The 21,862-nt window shown below is 55.9% G+C and overlaps 1 protein-coding gene across 5 annotated transcripts in view; it reads right to left on the reverse strand.

The window, feature by feature from the left end:
- Nucleotides 1-21,862, reverse strand: part of abcc10 (ATP-binding cassette, sub-family C (CFTR/MRP), member 10) — a 505,256-nt gene that overhangs the window by 452,801 nt on the left and 30,593 nt on the right. For 3 of the 5 annotated variants that reach the window (XM_068028199.1, XM_068028203.1, XM_068028206.1), the window contains exons 1-2: nt 1,466-1,676; nt 268-460 (exon numbers count right to left, since the gene is read on the reverse strand). In XM_068028199.1, the coding sequence (XP_067884300.1) occupies nt 268-428 (161 nt within the window). In that variant the 5' untranslated portion in view covers nt 429-460; nt 1,466-1,676. Of the gene's footprint in view, nt 1-267; nt 461-1,465; nt 1,677-21,862 lie in introns of those variants that run through there. The other 2 variants (XM_068028202.1, XM_068028201.1) reach the window with 2 other exon arrangements.

A 21,862-nucleotide genomic window follows, 5' to 3' on the forward strand; every position in this document is an offset into this window, starting at 1 on the left:
AAACTCTCTGGCAAAGAACAAAGAAAAGGATCTCAATGTAACATTTACCTCATTATAATCTCAATCTCCACACTGTACTAACCTGTTCCAGGCAACTATTTCATACTGTTTCACTGTGCAACTACAAAATTTCAGAACCAGGCAGCCCCACCCCTGAATCAACCCCGAAATCCTCCGAACATGAAAATGCTAATCAGACCAGCACATTAAACTCCCCACTTGGAGATTGTAACTTGATATAATAGCACAGGTGTGGAATCTACATACCGAGGGGTGTTAAGGTAGCAGGCACTGGCAAAAGCCAGAGCAGTGTGTGGCAGCACGTTAAGAACCAGCTGAGTGAAGCAATACCCAACACTACCATTGTCCCACACTGGAAATGGGTTTGAACGATCAGTGTCACACAATTCAGCCAGGAAGTCAGCCATGCCAGGGTAGAAACCACAGCATCAGGGAAAACCTGGGAAAGGAGAGACAGTATTTTAGATAAATAAAGCAGCAAGCACAGCATCAGATCAGCCTCACAAAGTAGACACAAGTATAGCAGCACCAACAATTTGATAAAGGTATTATCTTCCCTCAAAAATCAGCAATATTTGAATTAATATTTTATTGCTGAAAAAAAAGACATGCTATCGAAACTTTTTGTCTTGCACTCATCAGGACAGACAGAAGAATGCCAAATTTCAAAGGGAGCAACAATTTAGACGACATGAGAAAAGGATGCTGATTGGTTGGCAAGTTGACTCTTGACTGGTCAAGGTATTACCATGGGAAATACTCCAGGGAACCACTGCCCCCACAATTTTGTTTAATTCAAAACTGGTACAACTCCTGAACATGTTCCTTTTGCCAGCAGAGGACAGATCCCTGTGTATGAATATATTTAGCTTCTAGCAAGTTTAAGTGAACAACATTGCAAGCCCGACTGATAATCTTAAATTGGTTCTTAGCGTAATTCGAAACACATTCGGGATTGTTCAGTAAATGCTGTCCAATTGTGGAATCACATCTAATGTTAAACATTGTGTTATGAGTGTGCTAAGAATAACTAAGGCCTAGAACAGTTATGTCACATTCAGTGGGAGAGAATATATTAATAGCAATACAGAATGGACAAAACATGCTTTTTTCCCTCCATTTTTCTTGACACAGAATGTGACTCAAATCTCGAAGTTCTGGTGCACGGGTCTCAATCACTTTGGAAAGTGAACCCTGCACAACAAAAGATGTTATCTATGTGTGTGTGTGTATATATATATATATACATATATATAAACAGCCAGAAATATGAAGGAGTGAAAGTTCGGTTTCTCCGACTCGAGCGACATTTGGATTCCAGCGGTTACATTTCTCCAGAAATGGTTTGCAGCTGATTTGTAACTGGGAATGAATCATCCAGGTTCCAGGGAATCAACCGCACTGCCACAACTTACTGCCACCGCCAAACTTTTAGGAAACTTACGAATTACTCCTTGCAACATTTAACTTCACTCAGGAAATAAAATCAACCTTACACCAGGCCGCAAAACAGGAAATGAACACCTTCAAACAGAAAATTGTAAAAAAACAGACACCAGGTTCAAAAGCAGGAAGTGAGCAACCGGTGTAATTCCGGCCTTCCGGTGACAACGAAACACAGTTGGAAAAGATGGTTCAAACTGTGGCCGTGACAGAGAATGATGAGAGTTCTCTCTCCCCCCGTCAGGGGACAGAGTTGTGAGAGCTCTGTCTCTCCCCCGTCAGGGGACAGAGTTGTGAGAGCTCTGTCTCTCCCCCGTCAGGGGACAGAGTTGTGAGAGCTCTCTCTCTCTCCCCCCGTCAGGGGACAGAGTTGTGAGAGCTCTCTCTCTCTCTCCCCCGTCAGGGGACAGAGTTGTGAGAGCTCTCTCTCTCTCCCCCGTCAGGGGACAGAGTTGTGAGAGCTCTCTCTCTCTCTCCCCCCGTCAGTGGACAGAGTTGTGAGAGCTCTCTCTCTCTCCCCCGTCAGGGGACAGAGTTGTGAGAGCTCTCTCTCTCTCCCCGTCAGGGGACAGAGTTGTGAGAGCTCTCTCTCTCTCCCCCGTCAGGGGACAGAGTTGTGAGAGCTCTCTCTCTCTCTCTCCCCCGTCAGGGGACAGAGTTGTGAGAGCTCTGTCTCTCCCCGTCAGGGGACAGAGTTGTGAGAGCTCTCTCTCTCTCCCCGTCAGGGGACAGAGTTGTGAGAGCTCTCTCTCTCTCCCCCGTCAGGGGACAGAGTTGTGAGAGCTCTCTCTCTCTCCCCGTCAGGGGACAGAGTTGTGAGAGCTCTCTCTCTCACCGTCAGGGGACAGAGTTGTGAGAGCTCTCTCTCTCTCCCCCTGTCAGGGGACAGAGTTGTGAGAGCTCTCTCTCTCTCACCGTCAGGGGACAGAGTTGTGAGAGCTCTCTCTCCCCCGTCAGGGGACAGAGTTGTGAGAGCTCTCTCTCTCTCTCTCTCCCCGTCAGGGGACAGAGTTGTGAGAGCTCTCTCTCTCTCCCCCGTCAGGGGACAGAGTTGTGAGAGCTCTCTCTCCCCCGTCAGGGGACAGAGTTGTGAGAGCTCTCTCTCTCTCTCTCTCCCCGTCAGGGGACAGAGTTGTGAGAGCTCTCTCTCTCTCCCCCGTCAGGGGACAGAGTTGTGAGAGCTCTCTCTCTCTCCCCGTCAGGGGACAGAGTTGTGAGAGCTCTCTCTCTCTCTCTCACCGTCAGGGGACAGAGTTGTGAGAGCTCTCTCTCTCTCCCCCTGTCAGGGGACAGAGTTGTGAGAGCTCTCTCTCTCTCTCTCACCGTCAGGGGACAGAGTTGTGAGAGCTCTCTCTCCCCCGTCAGGGGACAGAGTTGTGAGAGCTCGCTCTCTCTCTCTCCCCGTCAGGGGACAGAGTTGTGAGAGCTCTCTCTCCCCCGTCAGGGGACAGAGTTGTGAGAGCTCTCTCTCTCTCCCCCTGTCAGGGGACAGAGTTGTGAGAGCTCTCTCTCTCTCTCTCACCGTCAGGGGACAGAGTTGTGAGAGCTCGCTCTCTCTCCCCCTGTCAGGGGACAGAGTTGTGAGAGCTCTCTCTCTCTCTCTCACCGTCAGGGGACAGAGTTGTGAGAGCTCTCTCTCTCTCTCTCACCGTCAGGGGACAGAGTTGTGAGAGCTCTGTCTCTCTCCCCCGTCAGGGGACAGAGTTGTGAGAGCTCTCTCTCTCTCCCCCGTCAGGGGACAGAGTTGTGAGAGCTCTCTCTCTCTCCCCCGTCAGGGGACAGAGTTGTGAGAGCTCTCTCTCTCTCCCCCGTCAGGGGACAGAGTTGTGAGAGCTCTCTCTCTCTCCCCCGTCAGGGTACAGAGTTGTGAGAGCTCTCTCTCTCTCCCCCGTCAGGGGACAGAGTTGTGAGAGCTCTCTCTCTCTCCCCCGTCAGGGGACAGAGTTGTGAGAGCTCTCTCTCTCTCCCCCGTCAGGGTACAGAGTTGTGAGAGCTCTCTCTCTCTCCCCCGTCAGGGGACAGAGTTGTGAGAGCTCTCTCTCTCTCCCCCGTCAGGGGACAGAGTTGTGAGAGCTCTCTCTCTCTCCCCCGTCAGGGGACAGAGTTGTGAGAGCTCTCTCTCTCTCCCCCGTCAGGGGACAGAGTTGTGAGAGCTCTCTCTCTCTCCCCCGTCAGGGGACAGAGTTGTGAGAGCTCTCTCTCTCTCCCCCGTCAGGGGACAGAGTTGTGAGAGCTCTCTCTCTCTCCCCCGTCAGGGGACAGAGTTGTGAGAGCTCTCTCTCTCTCCCCCGTCAGGGGACAGAGTTGTGAGAGCTCTCTCTCTCTCCCCCGTCAGGGGACAGAGTTGTGAGTGCTCTCTCTCTCTCCCCCGTCAGGGGACAGAGTTGTGAGAGTTCTCTCTCTCTCCCCCGTCAGGGGACAGAGTTGTGAGAGCTCTCTCTCTCTCCCCCGTCAGGGGACAGAGTTGTGAGAGCTCTCTCTCTCACCGTCAGGGGACAGAGTTGTGAGAGCTCTGTCTCTCTCCCCCGTCAGGGGACAGAATTGTGAGAGCTCTGTCTCTCTCCCCCGTCAGGGGACAGAGTTGTGAGAGCTCTGTCTCTCTCCCCCGTCAGGGGACAGAGTTGTGAGAGCTCTGTCTCTCTCCCCCGTCAGGGGACAGAGTTGTGAGAGCTCTGTCTCTCTCCCCCGTCAGGGGACAGAGTTGTGAGAGCTCTGTCTCTCTCCCCCGTCAGGGGACAGAGTTGTGAGAGCTCTGTCTCTCTCCCCCGTCAGGGGACAGAGTTGTGAGAGCTCTGTCTCTCTCCCCCGTCAGGGGACAGAGTTGTGAGAGCTCGCTCTCTCTCTCCCCGTCAGGGGACAGAGTTGTGAGAGCTCGCTCTCTCTCTCCCCGTCAGGGGACAGAGTTGTGAGTGCTCTGTCTCTCTCCCCCCGTCAGGGGACAGAGTTGTGAGAGCAGAGTTGTGAGAGCTCTCTCTCTCTCCCCCGTCAGGGGACAGAGTTGTGAGAGCTCTGTCTCTCTCCCCCGTCAGGGGACAGAGTTGTGAGAGCTCGCTCTCTCTCCCCCGTCAGGGGACAGAGTTGTGAGAGCTCTGTCTCTCTCCCCCGTCAGGGGACAGAGTTGTGAGAGCTCTGTCTCTCTCCCCCGTCAGGGGACAGAGTTGTGAGAGCTCTGTCTCTCTCCCCCGTCAGGGGACAGAGTTGTGAGAGCTCGCTCTCTCTCTCCCCGTCAGGGGACAGAGTTGTGAGAGCTCGCTCTCTCTCTCCCCGTCAGGGGACAGAGTTGTGAGTGCTCTGTCTCTCTCCCCCCGTCAGGGGACAGAGTTGTGAGAGCAGAGTTGTGAGAGCTCTCTCTCTCTCCCCCGTCAGGGGACAGAGTTGTGAGAGCTCTGTCTCTCTCCCCCGTCAGGGGACAGAGTTGTGAGAGCTCGCTCTCTCTCTCCCCGTCAGGGGACAGAGTTGTGAGAGCTCTCTCTCTCTCCCCCGTCAGGGGACAGAGTTGTGAGAGCTCTCTCTCTCCCCCTGTCAGGGGACAGAGTTGTGAGAGCTCTCTCTCTCCCCCTGTCAGGGGACAGAGTTGTGAGAGCTCTCTCTCTCACCGTCAGGGGACAGAGTTGTGAGAGCTCGCTCTCTCTCTCTCACCGTCAGGGGACAGAGTTGTGAGAGCTCGCTCTCTCTCTCTCCCCGTCAGGGGACAGAGTTGTGAGAGCTCTGTCTCTCTCCCCCGTCAGGGGACAGAGTTGTGAGAGCTCTCTCTCTCTCCCCGTCAGGGGACAGAGTTGTGAGAGCTCTCTCTCTCTCCCCGTCAGGGGACAGAGTCGTGAGAGCTCTCTCTCTCTCCCCGTCAGGGGACAGAGTTGTGAGAGCTCTCTCTCTCTCCCCCGTCAGGGGACAGAGTTGTGAGAGCTCTCTCTCTCTCTCCCCCGTCAGGGGACAGAGTTGTGAGAGCTCTGTCTCTCTCCCCCGTCAGGGGACAGAGTTGTGAGAGCTCTCTCTCTCTCCCCGTCAGGGGACAGAGTTGTGCGAGCTCTCTCTCTCTGCCCGTCAGGGGACAGAGTTGTGAGAGCTCTCTCTCTCCCCCGTCAGGGGACAGAGTTGTGAGTGCTCTGTCTCTCTCCCCCCGTCAGGGGACAGAGTTGTGAGAGCAGAGTTGTGAGAGCTCTCTCTCTCTCCCCCGTCAGGGGACAGAGTTGTGAGACCTCTCTCTCTCTCCCCCGTCAGGGGACAGAGTTGTGAGAGCTCTCTCTCTCTCCCCCGTCAGGGGACAGAGTTGTGAGAGCTCTCTCTCTCTCCCCCGTCAGGGGACAGAGTTGTGAGAGCTCTCTCTCTCTCCCCCGTCAGGGGACAGAGTTGTCAGAGCTCTCTCTCTCTCTCCCCCGTCAGGGGACAGAGTTGTGAGAGCTCTCTCTCTCTCTCTCTCCCCCGTCAGGGGACAGAGTTGTGAGAGCTCTCTCTCTCTCTCCCCCGTCAGGGGACAGAGTTGTGAGAGCTCTCTCTCTCTCTCCCCCGTCAGGGGACAGAGTTGTGAGAGCTCTCTCTCTCTCTCTCTCCCCCGTCAGGGGACAGAGTTGTGAGAGCTCTCTCTCTCTCTCCCCCGTCAGGGGACAGAGTTGTGAGAGCTCTCTCTCTCTCTCTCTCCCCCGTCAGGGGACAGAGTTGTGAGAGCTCTCTCTCTCTCTCCCCCGTCAGGGGACAGAGTTGTGAGAGCTCTCTCTCTCTCTCTCTCCCCCGTCAGGGGACAGAGTTGTGAGAGCTCTCTCTCTCTCTCCCCCGTCAGGGGACAGAGTTGTGAGAGCTCTCTCTCTCTCTCTCTCCCCCGTCAGGGGACAGAGTTGTGAGAGCTCTCTCTCTCTCTCTCTCCCCCGTCAGGGGACAGAGTTGTGAGAGCTCTCTCTCTCTCTCTCTCCCCCGTCAGGGGACAGAGTTGTGAGAGCTCTCTCTCTCTCTCTCTCCCCCGTCAGGGGACAGAGTTGTGAGAGCTCTCTCTCTCTCTCTCTCCCCCGTCAGGGGACAGAGTTGTGAGAGCTCTCTCTCTCTCTCTCTCCCCCGTCAGGGGACAGAGTTGTGAGAGCTCTCTCTCTCTCTCTCTCTCCCCCGTCAGGGGACAGAGTTGTGAGAGCTCTCTCTCTCTCTCTCTCCCCCGTCAGGGGACAGAGTTGTGAGAGCTCTCTCTCTCTCTCTCTCTCCCCCGTCAGGGGACAGAGTTGTGAGAGCTCTCTCTCTCTCTCTCTCCCCCGTCAGGGGACAGAGTTGTGAGAGCTCTCTCTCTCTCTCTCTCTCCCCCGTCAGGGGACAGAGTTGTGAGAGCTCTCTCTCTCTCTCTCTCCCCCGTCAGGGGACAGAGTTGTGAGAGCTCTCTCTCTCTCTCTCTCTCCCCCGTCAGGGGACAGAGTTGTGAGAGCTCTCTCTCTCTCTCTCTCCCCCGTCAGGGGACAGAGTTGTGAGAGCTCTCTCTCTCTCTCTCTCTCCCCCGTCAGGGGACAGAGTTGTGAGAGCTCTCTCTCTCTCTCTCTCCCCCGTCAGGGGACAGAGTTGTGAGAGCTCTCTCTCTCTCTCTCTCTCCCCCGTCAGGGGACAGAGTTGTGAGAGCTCTCTCTCTCTCTCTCTCCCCCGTCAGGGGACAGCGTTGTGAGAGCTCTCTCTCTCTCTCTCTCTCCCCCGTCAGGGGACAGAGTTGTGAGAGCTCTCTCTCTCTCTCTCTCCCCCGTCAGGGGACAGCGTTGTGAGAGCTCTCTCTCTCTCTCTCTCTCCCCCGTCAGGGGACAGAGTTGTGAGAGCTCTCTCTCTCTCTCTCTCCCCCGTCAGGGGACAGAGTTGTCAGAGCTCTCTCTCTCTCTCTCTCCCCCGTCAGGGGACAGAGTTGTGAGAGCTCTCTCTCTCTCTCCCCCGTCAGGGGACAGAGTTGTCAGAGCTCTCTCTCTCTCTCTCTCCCCCGTCAGGGGACAGAGTTGTGAGAGCTCTCTCTCTCTCTCCCCCGTCAGGGGACAGAGTTGTCAGAGCTCTCTCTCTCTCTCTCTCCCCCGTCAGGGGACAGAGTTGTGAGAGCTCTCTCTCTCTCTCCCCCGTCAGGGGACAGAGTTGTCAGAGCTCTCTCTCTCTCTCTCTCCCCCGTCAGGGGACAGAGTTGTGAGAGCTCTCTCTCTCTCTCCCCCGTCAGGGGACAGAGTTGTCAGAGCTCTCTCTCTCTCTCTCTCCCCCGTCAGGGGACAGAGTTGTGAGAGCTCTCTCTCTCTCTCCCCCGTCAGGGGACAGAGTTGTCAGAGCTCTCTCTCTCTCTCTCTCCCCCGTCAGGGGACAGAGTTGTGAGAGCTCTCTCTCTCTCTCCCCCGTCAGGGGACAGAGTTGTCAGAGCTCTCTCTCTCTCTCTCTCCCCCGTCAGGGGACAGAGTTGTGAGAGCTCTCTCTCTCTCTCCCCCGTCAGGGGACAGAGTTGTCAGAGCTCTCTCTCTCTCTCTCTCCCCCGTCAGGGGACAGAGTTGTGAGAGCTCTCTCTCTCTCTCCCCCGTCAGGGGACAGAGTTGTCAGAGCTCTCTCTCTCTCTCTCTCCCCCGTCAGGGGACAGAGTTGTGAGAGCTCTCTCTCTCTCTCCCCCGTCAGGGGACAGAGTTGTCAGAGCTCTCTCTCTCTCTCTCTCCCCCGTCAGGGGACAGAGTTGTGAGAGCTCTCTCTCTCTCTCCCCCGTCAGGGGACAGAGTTGTCAGAGCTCTCTCTCTCTCTCTCTCCCCCGTCAGGGGACAGAGTTGTGAGAGCTCTCTCTCTCTCTCCCCCGTCAGGGGACAGAGTTGTCAGAGCTCTCTCTCTCTCTCTCTCCCCCGTCAGGGGACAGAGTTGTGAGAGCTCTCTCTCTCTCTCCCCCGTCAGGGGACAGAGTTGTCAGAGCTCTCTCTCTCTCTCTCTCCCCCGTCAGGGGACAGAGTTGTGAGAGCTCTCTCTCTCTCTCCCCCGTCAGGGGACAGAGTTGTCAGAGCTCTCTCTCTCTCTCTCTCCCCCGTCAGGGGACAGAGTTGTGAGAGCTCTCTCTCTCTCTCCCCCGTCAGGGGACAGAGTTGTCAGAGCTCTCTCTCTCTCTCTCTCCCCCGTCAGGGGACAGAGTTGTGAGAGCTCTCTCTCTCTCTCCCCCGTCAGGGGACAGAGTTGTCAGAGCTCTCTCTCTCTCTCTCTCCCCCGTCAGGGGACAGAGTTGTGAGAGCTCTCTCTCTCTCTCCCCCGTCAGGGGACAGAGTTGTCAGAGCTCTCTCTCTCTCTCTCTCCCCCGTCAGGGGACAGAGTTGTGAGAGCTCTCTCTCTCTCTCCCCCGTCAGGGGACAGAGTTGTCAGAGCTCTCTCTCTCTCTCTCTCCCCCGTCAGGGGACAGAGTTGTGAGAGCTCTCTCTCTCTCTCCCCCGTCAGGGGACAGAGTTGTCAGAGCTCTCTCTCTCTCTCTCTCCCCCGTCAGGGGACAGAGTTGTGAGAGCTCTCTCTCTCTCTCCCCCGTCAGGGGACAGAGTTGTCAGAGCTCTCTCTCTCTCTCTCTCCCCCGTCAGGGGACAGAGTTGTGAGAGCTCTCTCTCTCTCTCCCCCGTCAGGGGACAGAGTTGTCAGAGCTCTCTCTCTCTCTCTCTCCCCCGTCAGGGGACAGAGTTGTGAGAGCTCTCTCTCTCTCTCCCCCGTCAGGGGACAGAGTTGTCAGAGCTCTCTCTCTCTCTCTCTCCCCCGTCAGGGGACAGAGTTGTGAGAGCTCTCTCTCTCTCTCCCCCGTCAGGGGACAGAGTTGTCAGAGCTCTCTCTCTCTCTCTCTCCCCCGTCAGGGGACAGAGTTGTGAGAGCTCTCTCTCTCTCTCCCCCGTCAGGGGACAGAGTTGTCAGAGCTCTCTCTCTCTCTCTCTCCCCCGTCAGGGGACAGAGTTGTGAGAGCTCTCTCTCTCTCTCCCCCGTCAGGGGACAGAGTTGTCAGAGCTCTCTCTCTCTCTCTCTCCCCCGTCAGGGGACAGAGTTGTGAGAGCTCTCTCTCTCCCCCGTCAGGGGACAGAGTTGTCAGAGCTCTCTCTCTCTCTCTCTCCCCCGTCAGGGGACAGAGTTGTGAGAGCTCTCTCTCTCTCTCCCCCGTCAGGGGACAGAGTTGTCAGAGCTCTCTCTCTCTCTCTCTCCCCCGTCAGGGGACAGAGTTGTGAGAGCTCTCTCTCTCTCTCCCCCGTCAGGGGACAGAGTTGTGAGAGCTCTCTCTCTCTCTCTCTCCCCCGTCAGGGGACAGAGTTGTGAGAGCTCTCTCTCTCTCTCCCCCGTCAGGGGACAGAGTTGTGAGAGCTCTCTCTCTCTCTCCCCCGTCAGGGGACAGAGTTGTGAGAGCTCTCTCTCTCTCTCCCCCGTCAGGGGACAGAGTTGTGAGAGCTCTCTCTCTCTCTCCCCCGTCAGGGGACAGAGTTGTGAGAGCTCTCTCTCTCTCTCCCCCGTCAGGGGACAGAGTTGTGAGAGCTCTCTCTCTCTCTCCCCCGTCAGGGGACAGAGTTGTGAGAGCTCTCTCTCTCTCTCCCCCGTCAGGGGACAGAGTTGTGAGAGCTCTCTCTCTCTCTCCCCCGTCAGGGGACAGTGTTGTGAGAGCTCTCTCTCTCTCTCCCCCGTCAGGGGACAGAGTTGTGCGAGCTCTCTCTCTCTCCCCGTCAGGGGACAGAGTTGTGCGAGTTCTCTCTCTCTCCCCCGTCAGGGGACAGAGTTGTGAGTGCTCTGTCTCTCTCCCCCCGTCAGGGGACAGAGTTGTGAGAGCAGAGTTGTGAGAGCTCTCTCTCTCTCCCCCGTCAGGGGACAGAGTTGTGAGAGCTCTCTCTCTCTCTCCCCCGTCAGGGGACAGAGTTGTGAGAGCTCTCTCTCTCTCTCCCCCGTCAGGGGACAGAGTTGTGAGAGCTCTCTCTCTCTCTCCCCCGTCAGGGGACAGAGTTGTGAGTGCTCTGTCTCTCTCCCCCCGTCAGGGGACAGAGTTGTGAGAGCAGAGTTGTGAGAGCTCTCTCTCTCTCCCCCGTCAGGGGACAGAGTTGTGAGAGCTCTCTCTCTCTCCCCCGTCAGGGGACAGAGTTGTGAGAGTTCTGTCTCTCACCGTCTGGGGACAGAGTTGTGAGAGCTCTGTCTCTCACCGCCGTCAGGGGACAGAGTTGTGAGAGCTCTGTCTCTCTCTCCCCGTCAGGGGACAGAGTTGTGAGAGTTCTGTCTCTCACCGTCTGGGGACAGAGTTGTGAGAGCTCTGTCTCTCACCGCCGTCAGGGGACAGAGTTGTGCGAGCTCTCTCTCTCTCCCCGTCAGGGGACAGAGTTGTGCGAGTTTGCTCTCTCTCCCCCGTCAGGGGACAGAGTTGTGAGTGCTCTGTCTCTCTCCCCCCGTCAGGGGACAGAGTTGTGAGAGCAGAGTTGTGAGAGCTCTCTCTCTCTCCCCCGTCAGGGGACAGAGTTGTGAGAGCTCTCTCTCTCTCTCCCCCGTCAGGGGACAGAGTTGTGAGAGCTCTCTCTCTCTCTCCCCCGTCAGGGGACAGAGTTGTGAGAGCTCTCTCTCTCTCTCCCCCGTCAGGGGACAGAGTTGTGAGAGCTCTCTCTCTCTCTCCCCCGTCAGGGGACAGAGTTGTGAGAGCTCTCTCTCTCTCTCCCCCGTCAGGGGACAGAGTTGTGAGAGCTCTCTCTCTCTCTCCCCCGTCAGGGGACAGAGTTGTGAGAGCTCTCTCTCTCTCTCCCCCGTCAGGGGACAGAGTTGTGAGAGCTCTCTCTCTCTCTCCCCCGTCAGGGGACAGAGTTGTGAGAGCTCTCTCTCTCTCTCCCCCGTCAGGGGACAGAGTTGTGAGAGCTCTCTCTCTCTCTCCCCCGTCAGGGGACAGAGTTGTGAGAGCTCTCTCTCTCTCTCCCCCGTCAGGGGACAGAGTTGTGAGAGCTCTCTCTCTCTCTCCCCCGTCAGGGGACAGAGTTGTGAGAGCTCTCTCTCTCTCTCCCCCGTCAGGGGACAGAGTTGTGAGAGCTCTCTCTCTCTCTCCCCCGTCAGGGGACAGAGTTGTGAGAGCTCTCTCTCTCTCTCCCCCGTCAGGGGACAGAGTTGTGAGAGCTCTCTCTCTCTCTCCCCCGTCAGGGGACAGAGTTGTGAGAGCTCTCTCTCTCTCTCCCCCGTCAGGGGACAGAGTTGTGAGAGCTCTCTCTCTCTCTCCCCCGTCAGGGGACAGAGTTGTGAGAGCTCTCTCTCTCTCTCCCCCGTCAGGGGACAGAGTTGTGAGAGCTCTCTCTCTCTCTCCCCCGTCAGGGGACAGAGTTGTGAGAGCTCTCTCTCTCTCTCCCCCGTCAGGGGACAGAGTTGTGAGAGCTCTCTCTCTCTCTCCCCCGTCAGGGGACAGAGTTGTGAGAGCTCTCTCTCTCTCTCCCCCGTCAGGGGACAGAGTTGTGAGAGCTCTCTCTCTCTCTCCCCCGTCAGGGGACAGAGTTGTGAGAGCTCTCTCTCTCTCTCCCCCGTCAGGGGACAGAGTTGTGAGAGCTCTCTCTCTCTCTCCCCCGTCAGGGGACAGAGTTGTGAGAGCTCTCTCTCTCTCTCCCCCGTCAGGGGACAGTGTTGTGAGAGCTCTCTCTCTCTCTCCCCCGTCAGGGGACAGAGTTGTGCGAGCTCTCTCTCTCTCCCCGTCAGGGGACAGAGTTGTGCGAGTTCTCTCTCTCTCCCCCGTCAGGGGACAGAGTTGTGAGTGCTCTGTCTCTCTCCCCCCGTCAGGGGACAGAGTTGTGAGAGCAGAGTTGTGAGAGCTCTCTCTCTCTCCCCCGTCAGGGGACAGAGTTGTGAGAGCTCTCTCTCTCTCTCCCCCGTCAGGGGACAGAGTTGTGAGAGCTCTCTCTCTCTCTCCCCCGTCAGGGGACAGAGTTGTGAGAGCTCTCTCTCTCTCTCCCCCGTCAGGGGACAGAGTTGTGAGTGCTCTGTCTCTCTCCCCCCGTCAGGGGACAGAGTTGTGAGAGCAGAGTTGTGAGAGCTCTCTCTCTCTCCCCCGTCAGGGGACAGAGTTGTGAGAGCTCTCTCTCTCTCCCCCGTCAGGGGACAGAGTTGTGAGAGTTCTGTCTCTCACCGTCTGGGGACAGAGTTGTGAGAGCTCTGTCTCTCACCGCCGTCAGGGGACAGAGTTGTGAGAGCTCTGTCTCTCTCTCCCCGTCAGGGGACAGAGTTGTGAGAGTTCTGTCTCTCACCGTCTGGGGACAGAGTTGTGAGAGCTCTGTCTCTCACCGCCGTCAGGGGACAGAGTTGTGCGAGCTCTCTCTCTCTCCCCGTCAGGGGACAGAGTTGTGCGAGTTCTCTCTCTCTCCCCCGTCAGGGGACAGAGTTGTGAGTGCTCTGTCTCTCTCCCCCCGTCAGGGGACAGAGTTGTGAGAGCAGAGTTGTGAGAGCTCTCTCTCTCTCCCCCGTCAGGGGACAGAGTTGTGAGAGCTCTCTCTCTCTCTCCCCCGTCAGGGGACAGAGTTGTGAGAGCTCTCTCTCTCTCTCCCCCGTCAGGGGACAGAGTTGTGAGAGCTCTCTCTCTCTCTCCCCCGTCAGGGGACAGAGTTGTGAGTGCTCTGTCTCTCTCCCCCCGTCAGGGGACAGAGTTGTGAGAGCAGAGTTGTGAGAGCTCTCTCTCTCTCCCCCGTCAGGGGACAGAGTTGTGAGAGCTCTCTCTCTCTCCCCCGTCAGGGGACAGAGTTGTGAGAGCTCTCTCTCTCTCCCCCGTCAGGGGACAGAGTTGTGAGAGTTCTGTCTCTCACCGTCTGGGGACAGAGTTGTGAGAGCTCTGTCTCTCACCGCCGTCAGGGGACAGAGTTGTGAGAGCTCTGTCTCTCTCCCCCGCCAGGGGACAGAGTTGTGAGAGCTCTGTCTCTCTCCCCCGCCAGGGGACAGAGTTGTGAGAGCTCTGTCTCTCTCCCCCGTCAGGGGACAGAGTTGTGAGAGCTCTGTCTCTCTCCCCCGTCAGGGGACAGAGTTGTGAGAGCTCTGTCTCTCTCCCCCGTCAGGGGACAGAGTTGTGAGAGCTCTGTCTCTCTCCCCCGTCAGGGGACAGAGTTGTGAGAGCTCTGTCTCTCTCCCCCGTCAGGGGACAGAGTTGTGAGAGCTCTGTCTCTCTCCCCCGTCAGGGGACAGAGTTGTGCGAGCTCTCTCTCTCTCCCCCGTCAGGGGACAGAGTTGTGCGAGCTCTCTCTCTCTCCCCGTCAGGGGACAGAGTTGTGAGTGCTCTGTCTCTCTCCCCCCGTCAGGGGACAGAGTTGTGAGAGCAGAGTTGTGAGAGCTCTCTCTCTCTCCCCCGTCAGGGGACAGAGTTGTGAGAGCTCTCTCTCTCTCCCCCGTCAGGGGACAGAGTTGTGAGAGCTCTCTCTCTCTCCCCCGTCAGGGGACAGAGTTGTGAGAGCTCTCTCTCTCTCCCCCGTCAGGGGACAGAGTTGTGAGAGCTCTGTCTCTCTCCCCCGTCAGGGGACAGAGATGTGAGAGCTCTCTCTCTCTCCCCCGTCAGGGGACAGAGTTGTGAGAGCTCGCTCTCTCTCCCCCGTTAGGGGACAGAGTTGTGAGAGTTCTGTCTCTCACCGTCAGGGGACAGAGTTGTGAGAGCTCTGTCTCTCACCGCCGTCAGGGGACAGAGTTGTGAGAGCTCTGTCTCTCTCCCCCGCCAGGGGACAGAGTTGTGAGAGCTCTGTCTCTCTCCCCCGCCAGGGGACAGAGTTGTGAGAGCTCTGTCTCTCTCCCCCGTCAGGGGACAGAGTTGTGAGAGCTCTGTCTCTCTCCCCCGTCAGGGGACAGAGTTGTGAGAGCTCTGTCTCTCTCCCCCGTCAGGGGACAGAGTTGTGAGAGCTCTGTCTCTCTCCCCCGTCAGGGGACAGAGTTGTGAGAGCTCTGTCTCTCTCCCCCGTCAGGGGACAGAGTTGTGAGAGCTCTGTCTCTCTCCCCCGTCAGGGGACAGAGTTGTGAGAGCTCTGTCTCTCTCCCCCGTCAGGGGACAGAGTTGTGAGAGCTCTGTCTCTCTCCCCCGTCAGGGGACAGAGTTGTGAGAGCTCTGTCTCTCTCCCCCGTCAGGGGACAGAGTTGTGAGAGCTCTGTCTCTCTCCCCCGTCAGGGGACAGAGTTGTGAGAGCTCTGTCTCTCTCTCCCGTCAGGGGACAGAGTTGTGAGAGCTCTGTCTCTCTCCCCCGTCAGGGGACAGAGTTGTGAGAGCTCTGTCTCTCTCCCCCGTCAGGGGACAGAGTTGTGAGAGCTCTGTCTCTCTCCCCCGTCAGGGGACAGAGTTGTGAGAGCTCTGTCTCTCTCCCCCGTCAGGGGACAGAGTTGTGAGAGCTCTGTCTCTCTCCCCCGTCAGGGGACAGAGTTGTGAGAGCTCTGTCTCTCTCCCCCGTCAGGGGACAGAGTTGTGAGAGCTCTGTCTCTCTCCCCCGTCAGGGGACAGAGTTGTGAGAGCTCTGTCTCTCTCCCCCGTCAGGGGACAGAGTTGTGAGAGCTCTGTCTCTCTCCCCCGTCAGGGGACAGAGTTGTGAGAGCTCTTTCTCTCTCCCCCGTCAGGGGACAGAGTTGTGAGAGCTCTGTCTCTCTCCCCCGTCAGGGGACAGAGTTGTGAGAGCTCTGTCTCTCTCCCCCGTCAGGGGACAGAGTTGTGAGAGCTCTGTCTCTCTCCCCCGTCAGGGGACAGAGTTGTGAGAGCTCTGTCTCTCTACCCCGTCAGGGGACAGAGTTGTGAGAGCTCTGTCTCTCTCCCCCGTCAGGGGACAGAGTTGTGAGAGCTCTGTCTCTCTCCCCCGCCAGGGGACAGAGTTGTGAGAGCTCTGTCTCTCTCCCCCGCCAGGGGACAGAGTTGTGAGAGCTCTGTCTCTCTCCCCCGCCAGGGGACAGAGTTGTGAGAGCTCTGTCTCTCTCCCCCGCCAGGGGACAGAGTTGTGAGAGCTCTGTCTCTCTCCCCCGCCAGGGGACAGAGTTGTGAGAGCTCTGTCTCTCTCCCCCGCCAGGGGACAGAGTTGTGAGAGCTCTGTCTCTCTCCCCCGTCAGGGGACAGAGTTGTGAGAGCTCTGTCTCTCTCCCCCGTCAGGGGACAGAGTTGTGAGAGCTCTGTCTCTCTCCCCCGTCAGGGGACAGAGTTGTGAGAGCTCTGTCTCTCTCCCCCGTCAGGGGACAGAGTTGTGAGAGCTCTGTCTCTCTCCCCCGTCAGGGGACAGAGTTGTGAGAGCTCTGTCTCTCTCCCCCGTCAGGGGACAGAGTTGTGAGAGCTCTGTCTCTCTCCCCCGTCAGGGGACAGAGTTGTGAGAGCTCTGTCTCTCTCCCCCGTCAGGGGACAGAGTTGTGCGAGCTCTCTCTCTCTCCCCCGTCAGGGGACAGAGTTGTGCGAGCTCTCTCTCTCTCCCCGTCAGGGGACAGAGTTGTGAGTGCTCTGTCTCTCTCCCCCCGTCAGGGGACAGAGTTGTGAGAGCAGAGTTGTGAGAGCTCTCTCTCTCTCCCCCGTCAGGGGACAGAGTTGTGAGAGCTCTCTCTCTCTCCCCCGTCAGGGGACAGAGTTGTGAGAGCTCTCTCTCTCTCCCCCGTCAGGGGACAGAGTTGTGAGAGCTCTCTCTCTCTCCCCCGTCAGGGGACAGAGTTGTGAGAGCTCTGTCTCTCTCCCCCGTCAGGGGACAGAGATGTGAGAGCTCTCTCTCTCTCCCCCGTCAGGGGACAGAGTTGTGAGAGCTCGCTCTCTCTCCCCCGTCAGGGGACAGAGTTGTGAGAGTTCTGTCTCTCACCGTCAGGGGACAGAGTTGTGAGAGCTCTGTCTCTCACCGCCGTCAGGGGACAGAGTTGTGAGAGCTCTGTCTCTCTCCCCCGCCAGGGGACAGAGTTGTGAGAGCTCTGTCTCTCTCCCCCGCCAGGGGACAGAGTTGTGAGAGCTCTGTCTCTCTCCCCCGCCAGGGGACAGAGTTGTGAGAGCTCTGTCTCTCTCCCCCGTCAGGGGACAGAGTTGTGAGAGCTCTGTCTCTCTCCCCCGTCAGGGGACAGAGTTGTGAGAGCTCTGTCTCTCTCCCCCGTCAGGGGACAGAGTTGTGAGAGCTCTGTCTCTCTCCCCCGTCAGGGGACAGAGTTGTGAGAGCTCTGTCTCTCTCCCCCGTCAGGGGACAGAGTTGTGAGAGCTCTGTCTCTCTCCCCCGTCAGGGGACAGAGTTGTGAGAGCTCTGTCTCTCTCCCCCGTCAGGGGACAGAGTTGTGAGAGCTCTGTCTCTCTCCCCCGTCAGGGGACAGAGTTGTGAGAGCTCTGTCTCTCTCCCCCGTCAGGGGACAGAGTTGTGAGAGCTCTGTCTCTCTCCCCCGTCAGGGGACAGAGTTGTGAGAGCTCTGTCTCTCTCCCCCGTCAGGGGACAGAGTTGTGAGAGCTCTGTCTCTCTCCCCCGTCAGGGGACAGAGTTGTGAGAGCTCTGTCTCTCTCCCCCGTCAGGGGACAGAGTTGTGCGAGCTCTCTCTCTCTCCCCGTCAGGGGACAGAGTTGTGAGTGCTCTGTCTCTCTCCCCCCGTCAGGGGACAGAGTTGTGAGAGCAGAGTTGTGAGAGCTCTCTCTCTCTCCCCCGTCAGGGGACAGAGTTGTGAGAGCTCTCTCTCTCTCCCCCGTCAGGGGACAGAGTTGTGAGAGCTCGCTCTCTCTCCCCCGTCAGGGGACAGAGTTGTGAGACTTCTGTCTCTCACCGTCAGGGGACAGAGTTGTGAGAGCTCTGTCTCTCACCGCCGTCAGGGGACAGAGTTGTGAGAGCTCTGTCTCTCTCCCCCGCCAGGGGACAGAGTTGTGAGAGCTCTGTCTCTCTCCCCCGCCAGGGGACAGAGTTGTGAGAGCTCTGTCTCTCTCCCCCGCCAGGGGACAGAGTTGTGAGAGCTCTGTCTCTCCCCCGTCAGGGGACAGAGTTGTGAGAGCTCTCTCTCTCCCCCGTCAGGGGACAGAGTTGTGAGAGCTCTCTCTCTCCCCCGTCAGGGGACAGAGTTGTGAGAGCTCTCTCTCTCTCCCCCGTCAGGGGACAGAGTTGTGAGAGCTCTCTCTCTCCCCGTCAGGGGACAGAGTTGTGAGAGCTCTCTCTCTCCCCGTCAGGGGACAGAGTTGTGAGAGCTCTCTCTCTCTCTCCCCCGTCAGGGGACAGAGTTCAGAGTTTTGAGAGCTCTCTCTCTCTCTCCCCCGTCAGGGGACAGAGTTGTGAGAGCTCTCTCTCTCTCCCCCGTCAGGGGACAGAGTTTTGAGAGCTCTCTCTCTCTCCCCCGTCAGGGGACAGAGTTGTGAGAGCTCTCTCTCTCTCCCCCGTCAGGGGACAGAGTTGTGAGAGCTCTCTCTCTCTCCCCCGTCAGGGGACAGAGTTGTGAGAGCTCTCTCTCTCTCCCCCGTCAGGGGACAGAGTTGTGAGAGCTCTCCCTCTCTCCCCCGTCAGGGGACAGAGTTGTGAGAGCTCTCTCTCTCTCCCCCGTCAGGGGACAGAGTTGTGAGAGCTCTCTCTCTCTCCCCCGTCAGGGGACAGAGTTGTGAGAGCTCTCTCTCTCTCCCCCGTCAGGGGACAGAGTTGTGAGAGCTCTCTCTCTCTCCCCCGTCAGGGGACAGAGTTGTGAGAGCTCTCTCTCTCTCCCCCGTCAGGGGACAGAGTTGTGAGAGCTCTCTCTCTCTCCCCCGTCAGGGGACAGAGTTGTGAGAGCTCTCTCCCCCCCGTCCCCCCCCGCCAGGGGACAGAGTTGTGAGAGCTCTCTCTCTCCCCGTCAGGGATCAGAGTTGTGAGAGCTCTCTCTCTCACCCCCGCCAGGGGACAGAGTTGTGAGAGCTCTCTCTCTCCCCGTCAGGGATCAGAGTTGTGAGAGCTCTCACTCCCCCCGTCAGGGGACAGAGATACAGCACTGAAACAGGCCTTTCGGCCCACCGAGTCTGTGCCGACCATCAACCACCCATTTATACTAATCCTACACTAATCCCATATCCCTACCACATCCCCACCTGTCCCTATATTTGCCTACCACCTACCTATACTAGGGGCAATTTACAATGGCCAATTAACCTATCAACCTGCAAGTCTTTGGCATGTGGGAGGAAACCGGAGCACCCGGAGGAAACCCACGCAGACACAGGGAGAACTTGCAAACTCCACACAGGCAGTGCCCAGAATTGAACCCGGGTCGCTGGAGCTGTGAGGCTGCGGTGCTAACCACTGCGCCACTGTGCCGCCCTTGCGCCACTGTGCCGCCACATTTAGTTCCCTCATCTAAATTATTAATGTATATTGTGAATAGCTGGGGTCCTGTATCCCACGAGTCACTGCCTGCCATTCAGACAAAAGACCCATTTATCCCTACTCTTTGTTTCCTGTCCGCCAACCAATTTTCTATCCATCGCAATACACTACCCCCAACCCCATACGCTTTAATTTTACACGCTAATCTCTTATGTGGGACATTGTCGAAAGCCTTCTGAAAGTCCAAATAAACCACATCCACTGGCTCCCCCTCATCAACTCTACTAGTCACATCCTCGAAGAATTCTAGTAGATTGGTCAAGCATGATTTCCCTCTCGTAAATCCATGCTGACACTGCCCGATTCTACCATTGTTCTCCAAGTGCTCTGCTATAAAATCTTTGATAATGGACTCTAGAATTTTCCCCACTACCAACGTCAGGCTGACTGGTCTATAATTCCCTGCTTTCTCTCTACTTCCCTTTTTAAATAGTGAGGTTACATTAGCTACCCTCCAATCTGTAGGAACTGTTCCAGAGTCTATAGAATCTTGGAAGATGACCACCAATGCATCCACTATTTCTAGGGCCAGTTCCTTAAGTACTCTGGGATGCATATCATCAGGCCCTGGGGATTCATCCGCCTTCAATCCCATCAATTTCCCTGACACCATTTCTCTACTAATACTGATTTCCTTCAGTTCCTCTTTCTCACTAAGCCCTGTGTTCCCCAACATTTCTGGTATGATACTTGTGTCCTCCTTTGTGAAGACAGATCCAAAGTATGCATTTAATTGGTCAGCCATTTCTTTATTCCCCACAATAAATTCCCCTGTTTCTGTCTGTAAGAGACCTGCATTTGTTTTCACCAATCTTTTTCTCTTCACATACCTATAGAAACCTTTACAGTCAGTTTTTATGTTCCCCGCAAGCTTGCTCTCGTACTCTATTTTCCCCTTCTTAATCAATCCCTTGGTTCTCCTTTGCTGAATTCTAAACTGCTCCCAATCCTCAGGTCTGTTGTTTTTTCTGGTAAATTTATATGCCTCTTCCCAGGAGCTAATGCTATCTCTAATTTCCCTTGTAAGCCATGGTTTGTCTACCTTTCCCATTTTACTTTTGCACCAGACAGGGATAAGCAATTATTGCAGTTCATCCACGCGCTCTTTAAATATTTGTCATTGCCTATCCACCGTCATCCCTTTAAGTAACGTTTCCCAATCCGTCATGGCCAACTCGCGCCTCATACCTTCATAGTTTCCTTTACTAAAATTCAGGACCCTTGTCTCAGAATCAACTACGTCACTCTCCATCTTGATGAAGAATTCTATCATATTATGGTCGCTCGTCCCCAAGGGGTCTCGCGCCACTAGATTGTCAATTATTTCTCTCTCATTACACAATACCCAGTCTAGGATGGCCTGTTCTCTAGTTGGTTCCTCAACGTATTGGTCCAGAAAACCATTCTGTATACACTCCAAGAATTCCTCCTCGACGGTATTGTGATTAATTTGATTTGCCCAATCTATATGCAGATTAATGTCACCCATAATTACAGATGTTCCTTTATCGCATGCATCTCTAATTTCCTGTTTAATGCCATTCCCAACATCACTACAGTTTGGGTGTCTATATACAACCCCCACTAACGTTTTTTGCCCCTTAGTGTTTCTCAGCTCTACCCATACAGATTTCACATCGTCAGAGCTAATATCTTTCCTCACTATTGCGTTAATTTCCTCTTTAACCAGCAATGCAATTCCACCGCCTTTTGCTTTTTGTCTGTCCTTCCTAAATACTGAATATCCCTGGAAGTTAATTTCCCATCCCTGGTCACCTTGCAGCCATGTCTCCGTAATCTCGACTATATCACACCCGTTTACATCTATTTGCACGATTAATTCATCCACTTTATTGTGAATGCTCCGCGCGTGAAGGCACAATGCCTTAAGACTTGTCTTTTTGACATTACTTGTCCCCTTCCCACTATTTTTCACTGTGGCCTTGTTTGATTCTGGCCCTTGATTTCTCTGCCTATCACTTTTCTTATTCCCCTGACTGACTTTTGTGGATACTTGTGGAGCCACCTCCTCCAGTTAGTTGTTTAATTGTCCACCACCCTTCCCGACTAGATGTGGCAGGACTGCAGAGCTTAGATCTGATCCGTTGGTTATGGGATCGCTTTACTCTGTCTATTGCATGGTGCTTATGCTGTTTGGCATGCAAGTAGTCCTGGGTTGTAGCTTCATCAGGCTGACACCTCATTTTGAGGTTTGCCTGGTGCTGCTCCTGGCATGCCCTCCTGCACTCTTCATTGAACCAGGGTTGATCCCTACGGCTTGATGTTAATGGTTGAGTGGGGGATATGCCAGGCCATGAGGTTATAGAGGTTATGAGGTAGGCGGTGGCGTAGTGGTATTATCAGTGGACTAGTAACCCAGAGACCCAGGGTATTTCTCTGGGGACATGGGTTCGAATCCCACCACAGAGAAGGTGGAATGAGAATTTAATTAATAAATTTGGAATTAAAAGCTGGTCTAATGATGGCCATGAAACCATTGTCAATTGTTGTAAAAACACATCTGGTTCGTTAATGTCCTTTAGGGAAGGAAATCTGCCGTCCTTACCTGGTCTGGCCGACAGGTGACTCCAGACCCACAACAATGTGGTTAACTCTTACATGCCCTCTGAAATGGCCTAGCAGCCACTCAGTTGTACCTAACCACTACGAAGTCAATAAAAAGGAATGAAACCTGACGGACCACCCGGCATCGACCTAGGCACCAGAAACGACAACGGCAAACCCAGCCCTGTCGACCCTGCAAAGTCCTCCTGACTAATATCTGGGGGCTTGTGCCAAAGTTGGGAGAGCTATCCCACAGACTAGTTAAGCAACAGCCTGACATAGTCATACTCACGGAATCACACCTGACAATGTCCCAGACACTGCCATCACCATCCCCGGGTATGTCCTGTCCCACCGGCAGGACAGATCCACCAGAGGTGGTGGGACAGTGGTATACTGTAGGGGGGGAGTTGCCCTGGGAGTCCTCAACATCGACTCTGGACCCCATGAAGTCTCATGGCATCAGGTCAAACATGGGCAAGGTAACCTCTTATTGATTACCACCTACCGCCCTCCCTCAGCTGATGATTCAGTACTCCTCCATGTTGAACAGCACTTGGAGGAAGCACTGAGGGTGGCAAGGGCACAAAGTGTACTCTGAGTGGGGGACTTCAATATCCATCACCAAGAGTGGC

This window comes from Heterodontus francisci, chromosome 3, assembly GCF_036365525.1.
Source record: "Heterodontus francisci isolate sHetFra1 chromosome 3, sHetFra1.hap1, whole genome shotgun sequence".
NCBI lineage: Eukaryota > Metazoa > Chordata > Chondrichthyes > Heterodontiformes > Heterodontidae > Heterodontus > Heterodontus francisci.